This window comes from Dromaius novaehollandiae, chromosome 1, assembly GCF_036370855.1.
Source record: "Dromaius novaehollandiae isolate bDroNov1 chromosome 1, bDroNov1.hap1, whole genome shotgun sequence".
NCBI classification, from domain to species: domain Eukaryota; kingdom Metazoa; phylum Chordata; class Aves; order Casuariiformes; family Dromaiidae; genus Dromaius; species Dromaius novaehollandiae.
This window is the reverse complement of record NC_088098.1, coordinates 12557754-12571415: the sequence shown is the minus strand read 5'-3', so window position 1 is coordinate 12571415 and position 13662 is coordinate 12557754. Positions and strand designations below refer to the sequence as shown.

At 41.5% G+C, this 13662-nt stretch overlaps 1 protein-coding gene across 1 annotated transcript in view; it reads left to right on the top strand.

Moving 5' to 3' along the window:
* The window catches only part of LAMB4 (laminin subunit beta 4), a 52206-nt gene that overhangs the window by 30865 nt on the left and 7679 nt on the right, over positions 1 to 13662 (top strand). The window contains exons 23-29 of the mRNA XM_026095364.2: positions 532 to 756; positions 1867 to 2087; positions 3335 to 3431; positions 4348 to 4723; positions 5091 to 5251; positions 8248 to 8453; positions 10135 to 10338. Coding sequence (XP_025951149.2) covers positions 532 to 756; positions 1867 to 2087; positions 3335 to 3431; positions 4348 to 4723; positions 5091 to 5251; positions 8248 to 8453; positions 10135 to 10338 — 1490 coding nt within the window. The remainder of the gene's footprint in view (positions 1 to 531; positions 757 to 1866; positions 2088 to 3334; positions 3432 to 4347; positions 4724 to 5090; positions 5252 to 8247; positions 8454 to 10134; positions 10339 to 13662) is intronic.

Sequence of the window (13662 nt, the reverse complement as noted above, 5' to 3'; positions counted from 1 at the left end):
GGATAGCTGCAGATGTAGTGGTAGTGCCAGTGAGCTAGGACAGAGCATCCGAGAGCCAGTGAAGACCCCAGAACTCATTTGACCTCATGGAGGATCATCCAGTGGTTTATGGGAAGATCTGCTGGGCTCTGGGAAAGGGCATCCCCTGCCTTCCCATGACATTGCAGGCCTCAAGGCCACAGGGAAAATCTTGCAGAATGGCCCCACCCTTACTACTGCTTTTGGAGGGACTTCACTGGAAAAAGATGTTCAGAGGTGTTGTCTGAGGAGGTGTCTATTTACTCCCATTGAAAGGACTTCCCTGGTAAAAAGAGGAGATTGCATTTCCGTCAGCTTGCAGCATGTGAGAGAGAATTTTAGCTGATTGTAGGATTAAAGCACAACAGAGTCAAACAGGTTGATATTTTCCGTTGGAAATGCACATTTGAACAGACAGTCTGAATCTGAATCCTTTAACGGTATTGCTAAAAATTATACGTTTCGTGTGAATTCCCATCAGCCAGCAAATGTTTTTACCTTCTTTCCTGACAGGCAATCAGTGTGATGAGTGTCCTAGTGGGTTCTACAAAAATCCAAGAAGCCCTGGGGTTGACTGTGTGCCATGTTCCTGCAATAATAACATTGATTTGACAGACCCAGAATCCTGTAACAGGGTCACTGGAGAATGCATCAAGTGTTTACACAACACACATGGAACAAACTGCCAGTTCTGCAAACCGGGATATTTTGGTTCTGCCGTCCATCAGAACTGCCGAAGTAAGTAGGCAACAGCATTGCAGCTGCATATTACTACCAACAAAAGCTTTAAAGAAATTATGCTACAGGGAGAAGTTAGCCTTTAGAGCCAGTACAACTGAAGGAGACCAATGGAGCAAATATGCATCTGAGAGTAATGAATACATTTCTATCCAGTGATACAAATAACTGTTAATACGGCATGTATTAAATTCTATCACTGCCATCCAAGTCTCACTAAATCTTATACTGAATATCTCTCCGAGGAGACATTCATCTGTGAAATCAGTATTCTCTGTTAGAAAAACAAATGTGCATTCAGCCCTTTCAGGGAGGAATCAAAATTAAAAGAATCAAAGATAATTGTTTATCCATATTGCTGGTTGATACCAGCTAAGCAATGCTCAGTTAACCAGATGATCCCTTGCTGAGCTCCCAGACTTACCAGTTGTGTTTATTAAATGGCTAGAAAAAGACTGTTCAGGCAGTTTAACAGACTACATGACGACACTGTCAATAACTCAGCATTTCTAACAGAAAGCAGTGTAAGAAAATTCAAGGCATAAGTTTCTTCACAAGGTTTCTCAGTTTCAAAGACTATTTTCACAAATGAAGCTGACTGAGGGTCTAATTTCTACAGGCCAGAGAAATCTAAGTAGTTTCAAGAAGCTCCTTTGTTCTGAGGGTCTCTAAAACACAGTTCAGGCCCATTCCTTGTTCATTCTTGGACGATGTCAGTTAGAAATGGTTTAGCAAAAGCTTTGTCTCCTCTCAAGGCAGACTTCTTATCTCAGTTGGCGTACCATTAACTGCCGTTTCCCATGCTCTATATAGTGCCTACTATAACTCAGCTCCTCCTTATCCAGCATATTTAACATTTCTTTCTAATAATATTCAGAATTCATTAGGCCTTCATTTTTTGTGCCTGTATTAAAAATATTAAAAGCTCACAGTAAGTTTGTTCAAAGTCATATGTAAGCTACCATAGAAAGATACACAAACTATATGAGATTAAAAACTTTTTCAAGCTTACTAGAAGTAAAACTATAGCATGCACTTTATATACCATTCTGATTGTCCATTGGCTATCTATATTATCATCTGCTATAGTAATTGTCCTTCTTTTTCCAGGATGTACATGCAATCTTGCAGGTGTTAGCCCTGCCATGTGCCCAGCTGGGAACGAGGCCTGCATCTGTGACCCAGCCACGGGAGCTTGCCCGTGCCTGCCTAACGTGGTGGGCATTACCTGTGACCAGTGCGCGTCTGGCTACTGGGACATGGCTAGTGGAAAAGGATGTCAGCTCTGTGACTGCAATCCAGAAAATTCCCAAAGTAACCAGTGTAACCAGGCAAGAAAATTATTCTGCTCTCTGGGAACTGTGATGGTGGCATTTTGACATGGCATGGTCAGGACCCTCTCATAAATGAGGATACTTTTTTGTCTTACTCCCTGAAAATACAAGCCTTTGGTAGTTTGGAGATGGCACGATGATCTCACTTTGAGTCATTATCTCAGATGTGCTGTTCTGATAATGCAGCTTGCTCATCAGCAGGTCCTCTTTGCCCACATGTTTCTTTGTAAAGTGGACCATGGAAATACCTTGTAAGAAAATGACACATAGGAAATACCTGCCTCATAAGCATATGTACAGGGAAGGCATAAGCCCAGTCTTGGACCCAAGAGTCTTGTGAGTGTTGTTTTAAGCATTACTTTTCATAAAGTAGCAGCTGAGGCCATGGCAGTAATAATGCCTCAACTATAATAATGTTAGAGTATGTTTATCGTATTTTATTTCCATGCACTTCTATGGACTAAAATGTAGAAAAATACAAGAGTGCTTCAGAATACAGCGATGAAATTGTGATCCCTTGGAGTCAACAGCTATCTTGCTATTGACTTCATAGCAACAGGAGCTTATCCCGAGATCTTGCTGATGTGCTTTCACACTTTGTCTTCAATATGCTTTTTGCTTGTTCCAGTTTATTTAGTGGCTTTCTAAATTTTCCTAGGAAAAGTAGCTCTTAATCTCAAAGAACTACTACTGCTTTTCTGAGTTGTACTAGTTATCTGAACTGTAATTCCCTGTAGTTTAATTTAATAGCTGAATTCCAAAGTAAATATCCTAGAGCAATGTACATAATGTACCCTTGAGGTTTTTAGTTACAGTTAATATATCTTATAGTTAAAAGTTGAATTGTCGAGATTAGTACTTTGCTCCAGTAAAAATAAAAAATTAATTAATCTGTTTTGCTAATTACAGAGGAAAAATCCTCTCTCAGATAGCAGTCAGATGATGAGTTCTTGAAGATCATCTATAGTCTGGAACATACAAAACCTTTCCTATTAGTAAATTAAAGCCATCTCTCAAAATCCATTTTGTTTTCACAACCTTTAAGAAGGTGACTGCAACTAGCTGGGAATCTTGGGCCAATAATGTATAAACTATGTTGTTTAAAGAATGTGTGAAAGCAGTGCCACTACAGTCCTCATATAGGTGTATTATATAGGTCATAGAGAAAAGAAAAACCCATAGGTTATCTATATTCAGTCATTCTGCTCTGTGGGCAGTTATTTAATCCTGAACTATTGTTACAGTTCACAGGCCAGTGTCAATGTAAGCTAGGTTACAGTGGAAGGCGTTGTGATGAATGTGAGGAGAATTACTTTGGCAATCCACAGACACATTGCTTTCGTAAGTATTATTAGGTGGGGACAACTGGATTAGAAACTATCTTTAAATAAATTTCTGGCCTTTATATTCATGGGAAGATGGGACATACATCTAGAGAGATCAGCTTTTAATACTTTGGACATTTGTGTGTATATGATGGATAAAATTGTTATAATATTTACCTATGTTGTTGCTTTAGGCAAGCAGTCCAGTTCACTGTGGCCTGAACACTGTTTTCCAGTCTGCTCTTTAGAAATTGTTTGCACCAGTTGAAGGCTGCCGAAGTAGTGTGTAGTGCAGCTCTGAGCAGCTGCTCCCCAGCTCATGAAATATCAGCGTGAAATTTCAGGTGGGATTGATCTCACCTGACTGTAGCTGTCTAAAAGCTGGACATCTAGTCTGAGCTCCTCTAATCAGAGCAGGTGCTCCTTCTGGCAGTGCAGGTAGAGAAGTGTCTCTGAAGAGTGATTCATCCCATTTTTGTTGGATACCTATTTAGGTTGATTTTGGGATGTGCCTATTTCTTCCCACTGACTGTGAGGGAGCCCAGATCACTAACACAGATTAGATGCTTGGCTTTTAGGCAGCTAAAGTTAGCTGATGTGAAATTTCGCCTTTAGTTTATAACCAAAGAGAAGCGACACTAGAAAAGCTGATTGTGTACAGTTAGAAAACATGCTATTATGGTGCAAAAGATAAACCTTTAGGAGTAGCACGTAAAGAAAAAAAAAACCCACATATCAGCACTCGGCTCAGCAAGGTAATACTGTTTGAGGGCAGTCCCTTTAGGCACACTTGCAAATCCCAGCCTAGCAGGCTTGAACAACAGCATAGAGAACGTGTTTGTTTTTATTGTAGTGAAATACAGGGTGATGCTTTTTGCGTGTTTTGCCCCCAAGGAAACAACGCTCTGTAACTTTCTGTCCCCATCCTGCAGCATGTGAGTGTAATCAGGAGGGAACGGGCCAGCCCAAGTGTGACCAAGCCACTGGTGCGTGCAACTGCCGTGCTGGCGTCACCGGGAGGTTTTGTGACCAGTGTGGCCGCGGCTTTGAGAAAGAGTTTCCCTCTTGCCATCAGTGTCATCTTTGTTTTGATCAGTGGGATGCTGAAATTACTACCCTCTCTCAGACTGTTCAAGGGTTAATGAGGTTCGCTGCAAATCTAGAAGATAAAGGACGACGAATGCCCAGCTGTGATATGCACTTCAAAGGCTTTGAAAACACCATTTCTGAAATTGAAAGAATTTTGAAACTTCCTGTTCTTTCATTGGAGACATTTGCAGACATCAAGGATTTTCATGCCTTTTTGCAGTAAGGACTCCGCTACCCCTGTAAAGATCACTTGGTTGAGAAAGCCATCTTCCCTGGTGCTTCACTAGCCATGCCCTGCACTTGAAGTCCTGTTTCTGATCAGCACACAGATGCTAGACCATTAATTTACAGTTTTCAGTTGATCTGTCAACAAAATAATCCATATATATATTATTTGTCCCCCACAAGCCTATACTTAAATACTGGAACTTTTCACGTTCATCCTAAGTTTCCTAAATAAGCCATTACAAGTATATGTTTTTGCTCAATTAGAAAATTATCTGTTGTCCTCAAAATATTGTGTATCTCAGTTGTAGTCTAAGAACAATCCAGTGAGACTTCTGCATAACTATGATTTCCCTCTTAGACAAGAAGTTGCACAAATGGATCCACTTCACAATATACGGTATGAATTTCCTAACTTAAATGAGAGAATGGAAGAGATTGGGGAAGAAGCTGACCTGCTGTATGAACTTCTACAACAGAAAATACATCTACATCACAGTTTTCACTATTTGAACCTCAAAGGTAAGGCAGTCAGCAATTCATTGAAATAGGTGAACATTTTCCATAAAATTCCATGCATATTTTTCTCACCATTGAGTCATGCAGTGTTTCAAAAAAAAAAAGAAAAATCCCTAGATTTGAGCTTCCTATGATAGTGCAAAAATGTAAATACTAACAACATTTTTTATAGTGACTTTCCAAACTCCCTTTTATCTTAAAATGCCGTGATTTCTAGCATCCTAAATTTCAGATGCATGTGCCAGAGTCACATCAATCAAAAGTCTGGTGAATCCTGATATAAAGCTTAAAAGCCACCTGGTTTCACAATATAGGCTAAAAGATCATAAACTAGAAGAACAGAGGATTTTTTTCCACGCTTCTGACTCCTTTTGCTCTTAGCAATACTTTAAAAATGTTGTCTAGCAAGGGTTTGTTTAATTAAAGCAGGGAGTCATACTGTAACTTCCCAGTGTTCCCATGGGAAAATACATAACTTCATGTGGTAAGGAACTAGTTCTCCATCATCAAAAAATGTGAAGTCAGATTTGAGTTCTTTGGCATTTTTGAAAGAATTACACCGTCCATGCTTGAGCTAAGTATAGTCTCCATCAGCTGCTAATAGTAATGACCATGTCACAGACTGGCCTCTGGAGAAGGAGGGAAATGTACCAGCTGGAGGTCTTCAGCAGATACTACCATCCAAAAGGGCAGGAGGCAGCCAGCAGTATGTGCTCCACTAGCTGACCTCGGAAACGGCTGTGCGAGCTCCCCAAAAATACAGTGAGCGCTGTGGAAGACACAAGATACAGTTTATGACCCATTTAGAGTCCCTCTGTCTCTAGAGATCTAGAGATCCCTTGAGTCCCTCAAGCAAGAAAGGGATCAACCTAAATAAGATTGAAAAGAATGAAGGAAAGGTCAATGGAATATAAAGCTGAGAGAAAGGAAGAGGGAAGAGAGAGATTAATTAAGATTTAGGACATCTCTCCCAGGCTCAGTTTCCTAATTCGATCATGTATTGTGCTGACTTTGAGAAGGTCAGGGAAGCAAAGAAACAATAAATCCCAGTGAGGTCAGTGGATGCACAGATGAAGCATCCGTGATGCTCTCTGGTCACGCTCCAAGCCCGCTTCGCTCTTGAGGCCTCTGGAGGCAGATAAACAGTTCTATAAAAAGCACACGGGGGAGTGGGGAGGGCAAGACCTTGAGTTTAAGCTGCATTTCTGGTCAGGGCCACAAATATTCATTGGTCCAGCTACCAAGCAGCTAACAGCACCAGTTAACAGTCCCTCAGGGCAGAGCAGGATGGAGGATATGGCCATGTATCCCATCTGGAGCACATTTGTGCCCTAGACACACAGAAAGGAATGGGGTCCGACCTACCTCTCCTTGCAGAGGATTAAGCAAACCAAAGGTCAGGACTCAGACTTCCTCACAGGCATGCACTGAGCTGACTGACTAGGAAGTGTCAATATCTAATGAAGAATGAAAATCACTGGAAAAAGCAAGAACATCAATGTCCTTTAATGAATGTTTGCAGTTTATGAATACTCAGTAATTTACCTCTTTACAGCCTTGGCCCCTGGGTTTACCACCACTGCAGTATTGTAATGTGTTGAGTATGGTTTCCTAGAATGTAAATTAAGCCAGTGCTAAAGTGCTGTGTTTAAAGTAAAAGAACTTGGAAAGGCTGCAGCTACATCACAAACTAAGTATGTAAAATGCATTTGGGCTACTTAATGAAGAGCTGAACCACTGTAAAATATTCCTGCGATGAAATTCTTGCACAGAAAATAGTCTCTTGCTCAGATATTGAGATACAGCACACTCTTGCCAGATGTTTTGTATAAAAATCTAACTTTAAATTGTATATTTCCAAGAGTTGGAACATAAAATAAATAGACCTGACTCCACACAATAACTAAACTCTAGTGAACTTGAATCAAAGCAAGGCCAAGGTTTTTAGTGCCTTATTCAAAGCATACAAGGACTTGATGAGAGTCTGGTGACTGACTTCGGCAGTAACTGAGCTAGCTACCAACACAAAGAAAGATGTTCATCAATGACCTTTACTGCTTTTTTATTGCAGACACATCAGTTCTGGCTTATTGCACATACTTCTCCTTGGGGATTTGGGAAAAACTCTGGGTTCATTGGAGCCTGTTAAGGCTGGGCAGCCTTGACAGCAGCAACTTTAAATTATGAGTTTTCAAAAGGCCTCAGTTCTTTCTTCAGGCTATTAATCTGCAAACAAAATGTGATATTCTTCACCCTTTTTGAGTCTCTGCTTAAAGGAAAGCTTACACTAAGCAAACAAGAAAGATCTTTACTGGAAAGCATTTGTTGCCTGGCTTAGAGGCTTATCATGGGAATACATTTTTTTAATGCATCAACCCTGAAATTAAATTCTTCCAGAGCCAAATGAAACTGATAAATTCTCATTTTTATTCTAAATTTTGGACTCAGTTCCACAAACCATTTAACTTTCGGGTGCTATGCTGAATAGAGACAGGACAAATGCTTTCATGAGTCACAAAACTGATCATTTCATAGGTTTTACAATTGGCAGAACCAGTTCCCCTGCCTGAGCTTCAGAATAGCATAAATGACAGGAGCTTCTGTCAAATCAGTATCTGTGGGGATGGATGAGCTAGTGATGAATGCAGATCAATAGTGGTTTGTATCGTTAATCAGATTCCCTTCATACTTTTGTAACTTCCATTGGCTGCCCATGTACTTTGGGCTCTGAAGAATGACGTAGGATCCACTGCATTTGCATCAATTTGAGCAGGTTTTATGGGTATCAATAGCTATTCCTATTTAGCAACTGGCTGAATAAGGGATTAAAAAACCTGACTGAGAAAATTACAGTTCATGTCTTTCCTTGCTATTCCAAATCAAACACTAGTGACACAAACTCAATGTGTTCCTCACCGTGTGTCTAGAATTCAAGTAAATACAGAAATTTAATACAACCAAAATACAGTCTGTACTAAATATTATTTCTGTTCCTATAGAGGCTGTCAGCGACATTAGGAAACACTTTGAAATATCATTGTTGGCTGAAAAGAAAACCAGTGGGACAGTCCCAATTGTAAGATATTCAGAGTACACCAGAAAGAGTGCACTTGCTATGCTGGATGATCACACCTTGAAAGAAAGCAATGTTCTGGAACAACTCAAGATTATCAAGACCCCTGACATCCAAAACTTGAATGAAAAGGTAGGTGCTATGGATTTTTAACAGGAGCTAAATAAAAATCTCATTTTAGCTGCTGTTAGTAATTTTTATTTTAAAAGGATGTTTACATGCATTTTAAATCTGGAAAATGTTAGTTCCCTGGCATAGACATGCAGTCACTTCAGAAACAGCTGTACTTGTCAGGTGCCAGCTACTACCACTCTTCTGGCAGCCATTGCTCCCACAGCAGACCCAGCAGAAGGGGCTATTTAAGCACTCTGCAGTCTCAAGAGCACTTCAGGGTAAAGTATAAGCCCCAAGCACCTTCATCAGTGGCTTAAACTAAGCTGGGTACCTTTGCCCTGGAGTGGATGAGGGGTGCTCACATGGTCCTCGGCATCACCTGTGGGATGGGAAGGGATAATAACCTCCTGCTAAGCAGTAACCATAGCATCTTCAGCCAACACTGCCAGACCTGGAAGGGATAATCTGTCTAGGCCTTCAGTCTGACTATCCATGTTAAAATATCTAAGTGTTTTAGCCCTATAGGATCAATTCAACCATTCATTTTTTGGAGTCTTGCATAACAGAGTTCACGTGTACCCTGTACGGACATTAAGGTCCTGTCTGCAATACATATGGAGTCTTGTCATACGACTGGCTAAAATTCAGTTGTCTATAAACCTGATTCTCATGTGTAGAGTGGACTGGATTTTACCATGTTCTGCAATCAAACTACTCCTCACTCAAGCTGATTAGACCATGGCTTATGCACACAGATAAGGCCCTTTTATACCTCATGTGTGTCACCGTTGTACCCAGATGTGAGACAATCACACTGGATAAGTATGGCGCCTAAAATTGACTTAGCTATGCCAAAGAGGAGAAAGTCCGTTATGCTCCCGAAGTTCCAGGGAAGGATGAGATATCAAAATCTTTGGCTGTATAGGGCTGCCAGACCCTGGTTTTCCCACAGTTCGTATCAAGGATTGCTTACTGTACATTTTCTTCCCAGTGACTCCAACGAGACAGTGTCTGACAGGACCACATTGTAGGTAATAGATACCTGGTAACCCAAACCGCTCATTACTTTCATGACCGTGGACCCCTTAGGATGCAGCCTGAGAATTCTTAGTTACATTTTGCGTGTAAACAAGGCCTCGTCTCCCCACCCACCCACCCAAAAATAGCTTTAGCGTTTTTCTTTGATACCAAATTGTTGGTATCAAAAAACCCAAAAAACTGGCCAATTGTTTTTTTTCATTGCATCAACTATACATATAAAGCTATGTGCAGTTTGTCAGGTGAATTATTGCTGAGTGCCCTAATAAGACCTGCATGCTGGTGCTATGGTACCATGTAGTGTGAGAGGTGATCTGGATCCTCTAGGACATATCCATGGGCTGGATATGGCCAGGGGACCATTTCAGCACTTTTGCCATAGAGGAGTGAAGCAGGTGTTTTAGTGCAGCATATGGAGCCCAATAAATGGCTCTTGCAAGCAGATGCTTGGAGCCATGGGTTGCCATTGAATCCTTTAAGTCAAGGAAGGGGGCCTCGTCACTGGGAGTCAGCCTGCATCTTTGGAGAGACTGGACCACCCTCTCAGGGAAAATCCCCATATAAAGGTCAGTGTTCATGTGACATTAAACATCTTCCTTCCCCTAAGAGTGTATCTCAGAACCACAGAGGATTCTTGACACAAACGTGTTTTTTATTGTAGATCTGTGGGGTGCCAGGAAATCAGCCGTGTGTTACAGCAGCATGTGGGGGAGCTCTGTGCCGAGATAGGTACGGACTCAAGCGGTGTGGTGGCCCAGGCTGCAGTGGAGCTCTTCCTCGTTCTGCAGAGGCACTCAGGAAAGCTGAGGAGACTGCTGTGTCGTTAAAAAACTTGACGACTCGACTACAGGAACCTGAGAATCAGGTGCTGTATATCAAACTTACATTTGTTCAATGAAAGGGATGGAGGATGGGAAATGGGGCAGTCCTTTCATGGAGAACAGTGTCCTGTCCATATGCTAAAATGCTCAAAATCCAGGGAGCTGAGCAATTCCCATGGCACTGCTACCTTCAAAAAGTGTGCTCTTCCTCTGCTGCTTTGTCCCATTAGGGAGGAAGAGTTGTCTGGAGCACAGATGTGCGAAGCAGAAAAGCCCAGCTCACTTCCAGCACCTATTCCTGATGTTGAACAAGGTGCTAAGGGTGGGATTCCTGCCACCTTGCTTCATGAGGAGGGAACTGGCAGCATCTAAGCTAGTTCTCTACGCTCCTTTTATAATTAGTGGAAAGAGACAGGCAGCTCCAGCTTTTTCTTCTCCATATCAGATACATATCTGAGGATGCAGCAGTCACTGCTGGAAGGTGTATGTTTTTTTCACACTGCAAAGATGGCTGGCTGAGATTTGGATGGCTAACTTGTAGACAGCTAGAATGAGGAAAGATGCAGTATAAGCCCTCAATCCTAGAGAAACTCCCCTGCTCCTTTGACAGAGAACAGTGGCATAGTGATGGACTATGTCCCAACCCCGCAGACAGAGCTTGGTTCAGTACTGGAGGTGTTAGGTCCCACTCTCACTAAGGGACTAGATACTAGTTATACCTTACTCTTCCCTACAGCTGCCAAGATCTCACTGGCCATGGTCCTCCGTACCTATGGTATTGGGTGAGGTCAGGCTAGTATTACCTATACAGGCATACCTCGTTCTATTGCGCTTCACTTGATTGCGCTTTGCAGATATTGCGATCTTTACAAATTGAAGCTTTGTGGCAACCCTGCGTCGAGCAAGTCTCGGCACCATTTTTCCAACAGCATGTGCTCACTTTGTGTCTCTGTGTCACGTCTTGGTAATTCTCGCAGTATTTCAAACTTTTTCATTATTATTGTATCTGTTATGGTGATCTGTGATCAGTGATCTTTGATGTTACTATTGTAATTGTTTTGGGGCGGCACGAACTGTGCCCATATAAGATGGCAAAATTAATCGATAAATGTTGTGAGTGTTCTGACTGCTCCACCGACCGGCCATTCCCCCGTCTCTCTCTCTCTCCTCGGGCCTGCCTTATTCCCTGAGACGCAACAATATTGAAATTAGGCCAATTAATAACCCTACAATGGCCTCTAAGTGTTCAAGTGAAAGGAAGAATCGCATGTCTCTCACTTTAAATCAAAAGCTAGAAATGGTTAAGGTTAGTGAGGAAGGCATGTCGAAAGCTGAGACAGGCCGAAAGCTAGGCCTCTCGCGCCAGTTAGCCAAGTTGCGAATGCAAAGGAAAAGTTCTTGAAGGAAATTAAAAGTGCTACTCCAGTGAATACATGCATGATAAGAAAGCAAAACAGCCTTATTGCTGATATGGAGAAAGTTTTAGTGGTCTGGATAGAAGATCAAAACAGCCACAACATTCCCTTAAGCCAAAGCCTAATCCAGAGCAAGGCCCTACCTCTCTTCAATTCTCTGAAGGCTGAGAGAGGTGAGGAAGCTGCAGAAGAAAAGTTTGAAGCTAGCAGAGGTTGGTTCACGAGGTTTTAGGAAAGAAGCCGTCTCCATAACATACAAGTGCAAGGTGAAGCAGCAAGTGCTGATGCTGTGCTGCAGCAAGTTATCCAGAAGGTCTAGCTAAGATAATTGATGAAGGTGGCTACACTGAACAACAGATTTTCGGTGTAGACAAAACAGCCTTATAGTGGAAGAAGATGCCATCTAGGACTTTCATAGCTAGAGAGAAGTCAATGCCTGGCTTCAAAGCTTCAAAGGACAGGCTGACTTTCTTGTTAGGGGCTAATGCAGCTGGTGACTTTAAGTTGAAGCCAATGCTCATTTACCTTTCTGAAAATCCTATAGCCCTTAAGAATGATGCTAAATCTACTCTGGCTGTGCTCTATAAATGAAACAACAAAGCCTGGATGACAGCACATCTGTTTACAACATGGTTTACTGAATATTTTAAGCCCACTGTAGAGATCTACTGCTCAGAAGAAAAGATTCCTTTCAAAATATTACTGCTTGTTGACAATGCACCTGGTCACCCAGGAGCTCTGGTGGAGATGTACAATGAGATTAATGTTGTTTTCATGCCTGCTAACACAACCTCCATTCTGCAGCCCATGGATCAAGGAGTCATTTTGACTTTCAAGTCTCATTATTTAAGAAATACACTTTGTAAGGCTATAGCTGCCATAGATTGTGATTCCTCTGATGGATCTGGGCAAAGTAAATTGAAAACCTTCTGGAAAGGATTCACCATTCTATGTGCCATTAAGAACATTCATGATTCATGGGGGGAGGTCAAAATATCAACATTAACAGGAGTTTGGAAGAAGTTGATTCCAATCCTCATGGATGACTTTGAGGGGTTTGGGACTTCAGTGGAGGAAGTAACTGCAGATGTGATGGAAATAGCAAGAGAACTAGAATTAGAAATGGAGCCTGAAGATGTGACTGAATTACTGCAATCTCATGATAAAACTTTTAACGGATGAGCTGCTTCTTGTGGATGAGCAAAGAAAGTGGTTTCTTGAGATGGATTCTACTGCTGGTGAAGGTGCTGTAAATATTGTTGAAATGAGAACAAGGGATTTAGAATATTACATAAACTTAGCTGATAAAGCAGCAGCAGGGTTTGAGAGGACTGACTCCAATTTTGAAAGAAGTTCTATTGTGGGTAAAATGCTATCAAACAGCATCGCATGCTACAGAGAAATCCATCATGAAAGGAAGAGTCAATCGATGCAGCAAACTTCATTGTCTTATTTTAAGAAATTGCCACAGCCACCCCAACCTTCAGCAGCCACCACCCTGATCAGTCAGCAGCCATCAACATCGAGGCAAGACCCTCCATCAGCAAAAAGATTATGACTCACTGAAGGCTCAGATGACGATTAGCATTTTTTAGCAATAAAGTATTTTTTAATTAAGGTATGTACATTGGTTTTTTAGATATAATGCTATTGCACACTTAATAGACTACAGTATAGCGTAAACATAACTTTTATATGCACTGGGAAGCCAAAAAATTCATGTGACTTGCTTTTTTGCAATATTCGCTTTATTGTGGTGGTCTGGAACTGAACCGGCAATATCTCCGAGGTATGCCTGTATTCTTACCGGGAAAGATTTGAATGGTACCCTTTGTCAGTGGCCTGAGTACAGCGCCCATTTATTGCAACGGGATTACTGCTGTGCATAGCGTTAAACAACCTATATAACTTCATATTTTTGTTATGTTTGCCTTTAAAGAATTTTTGCAAATA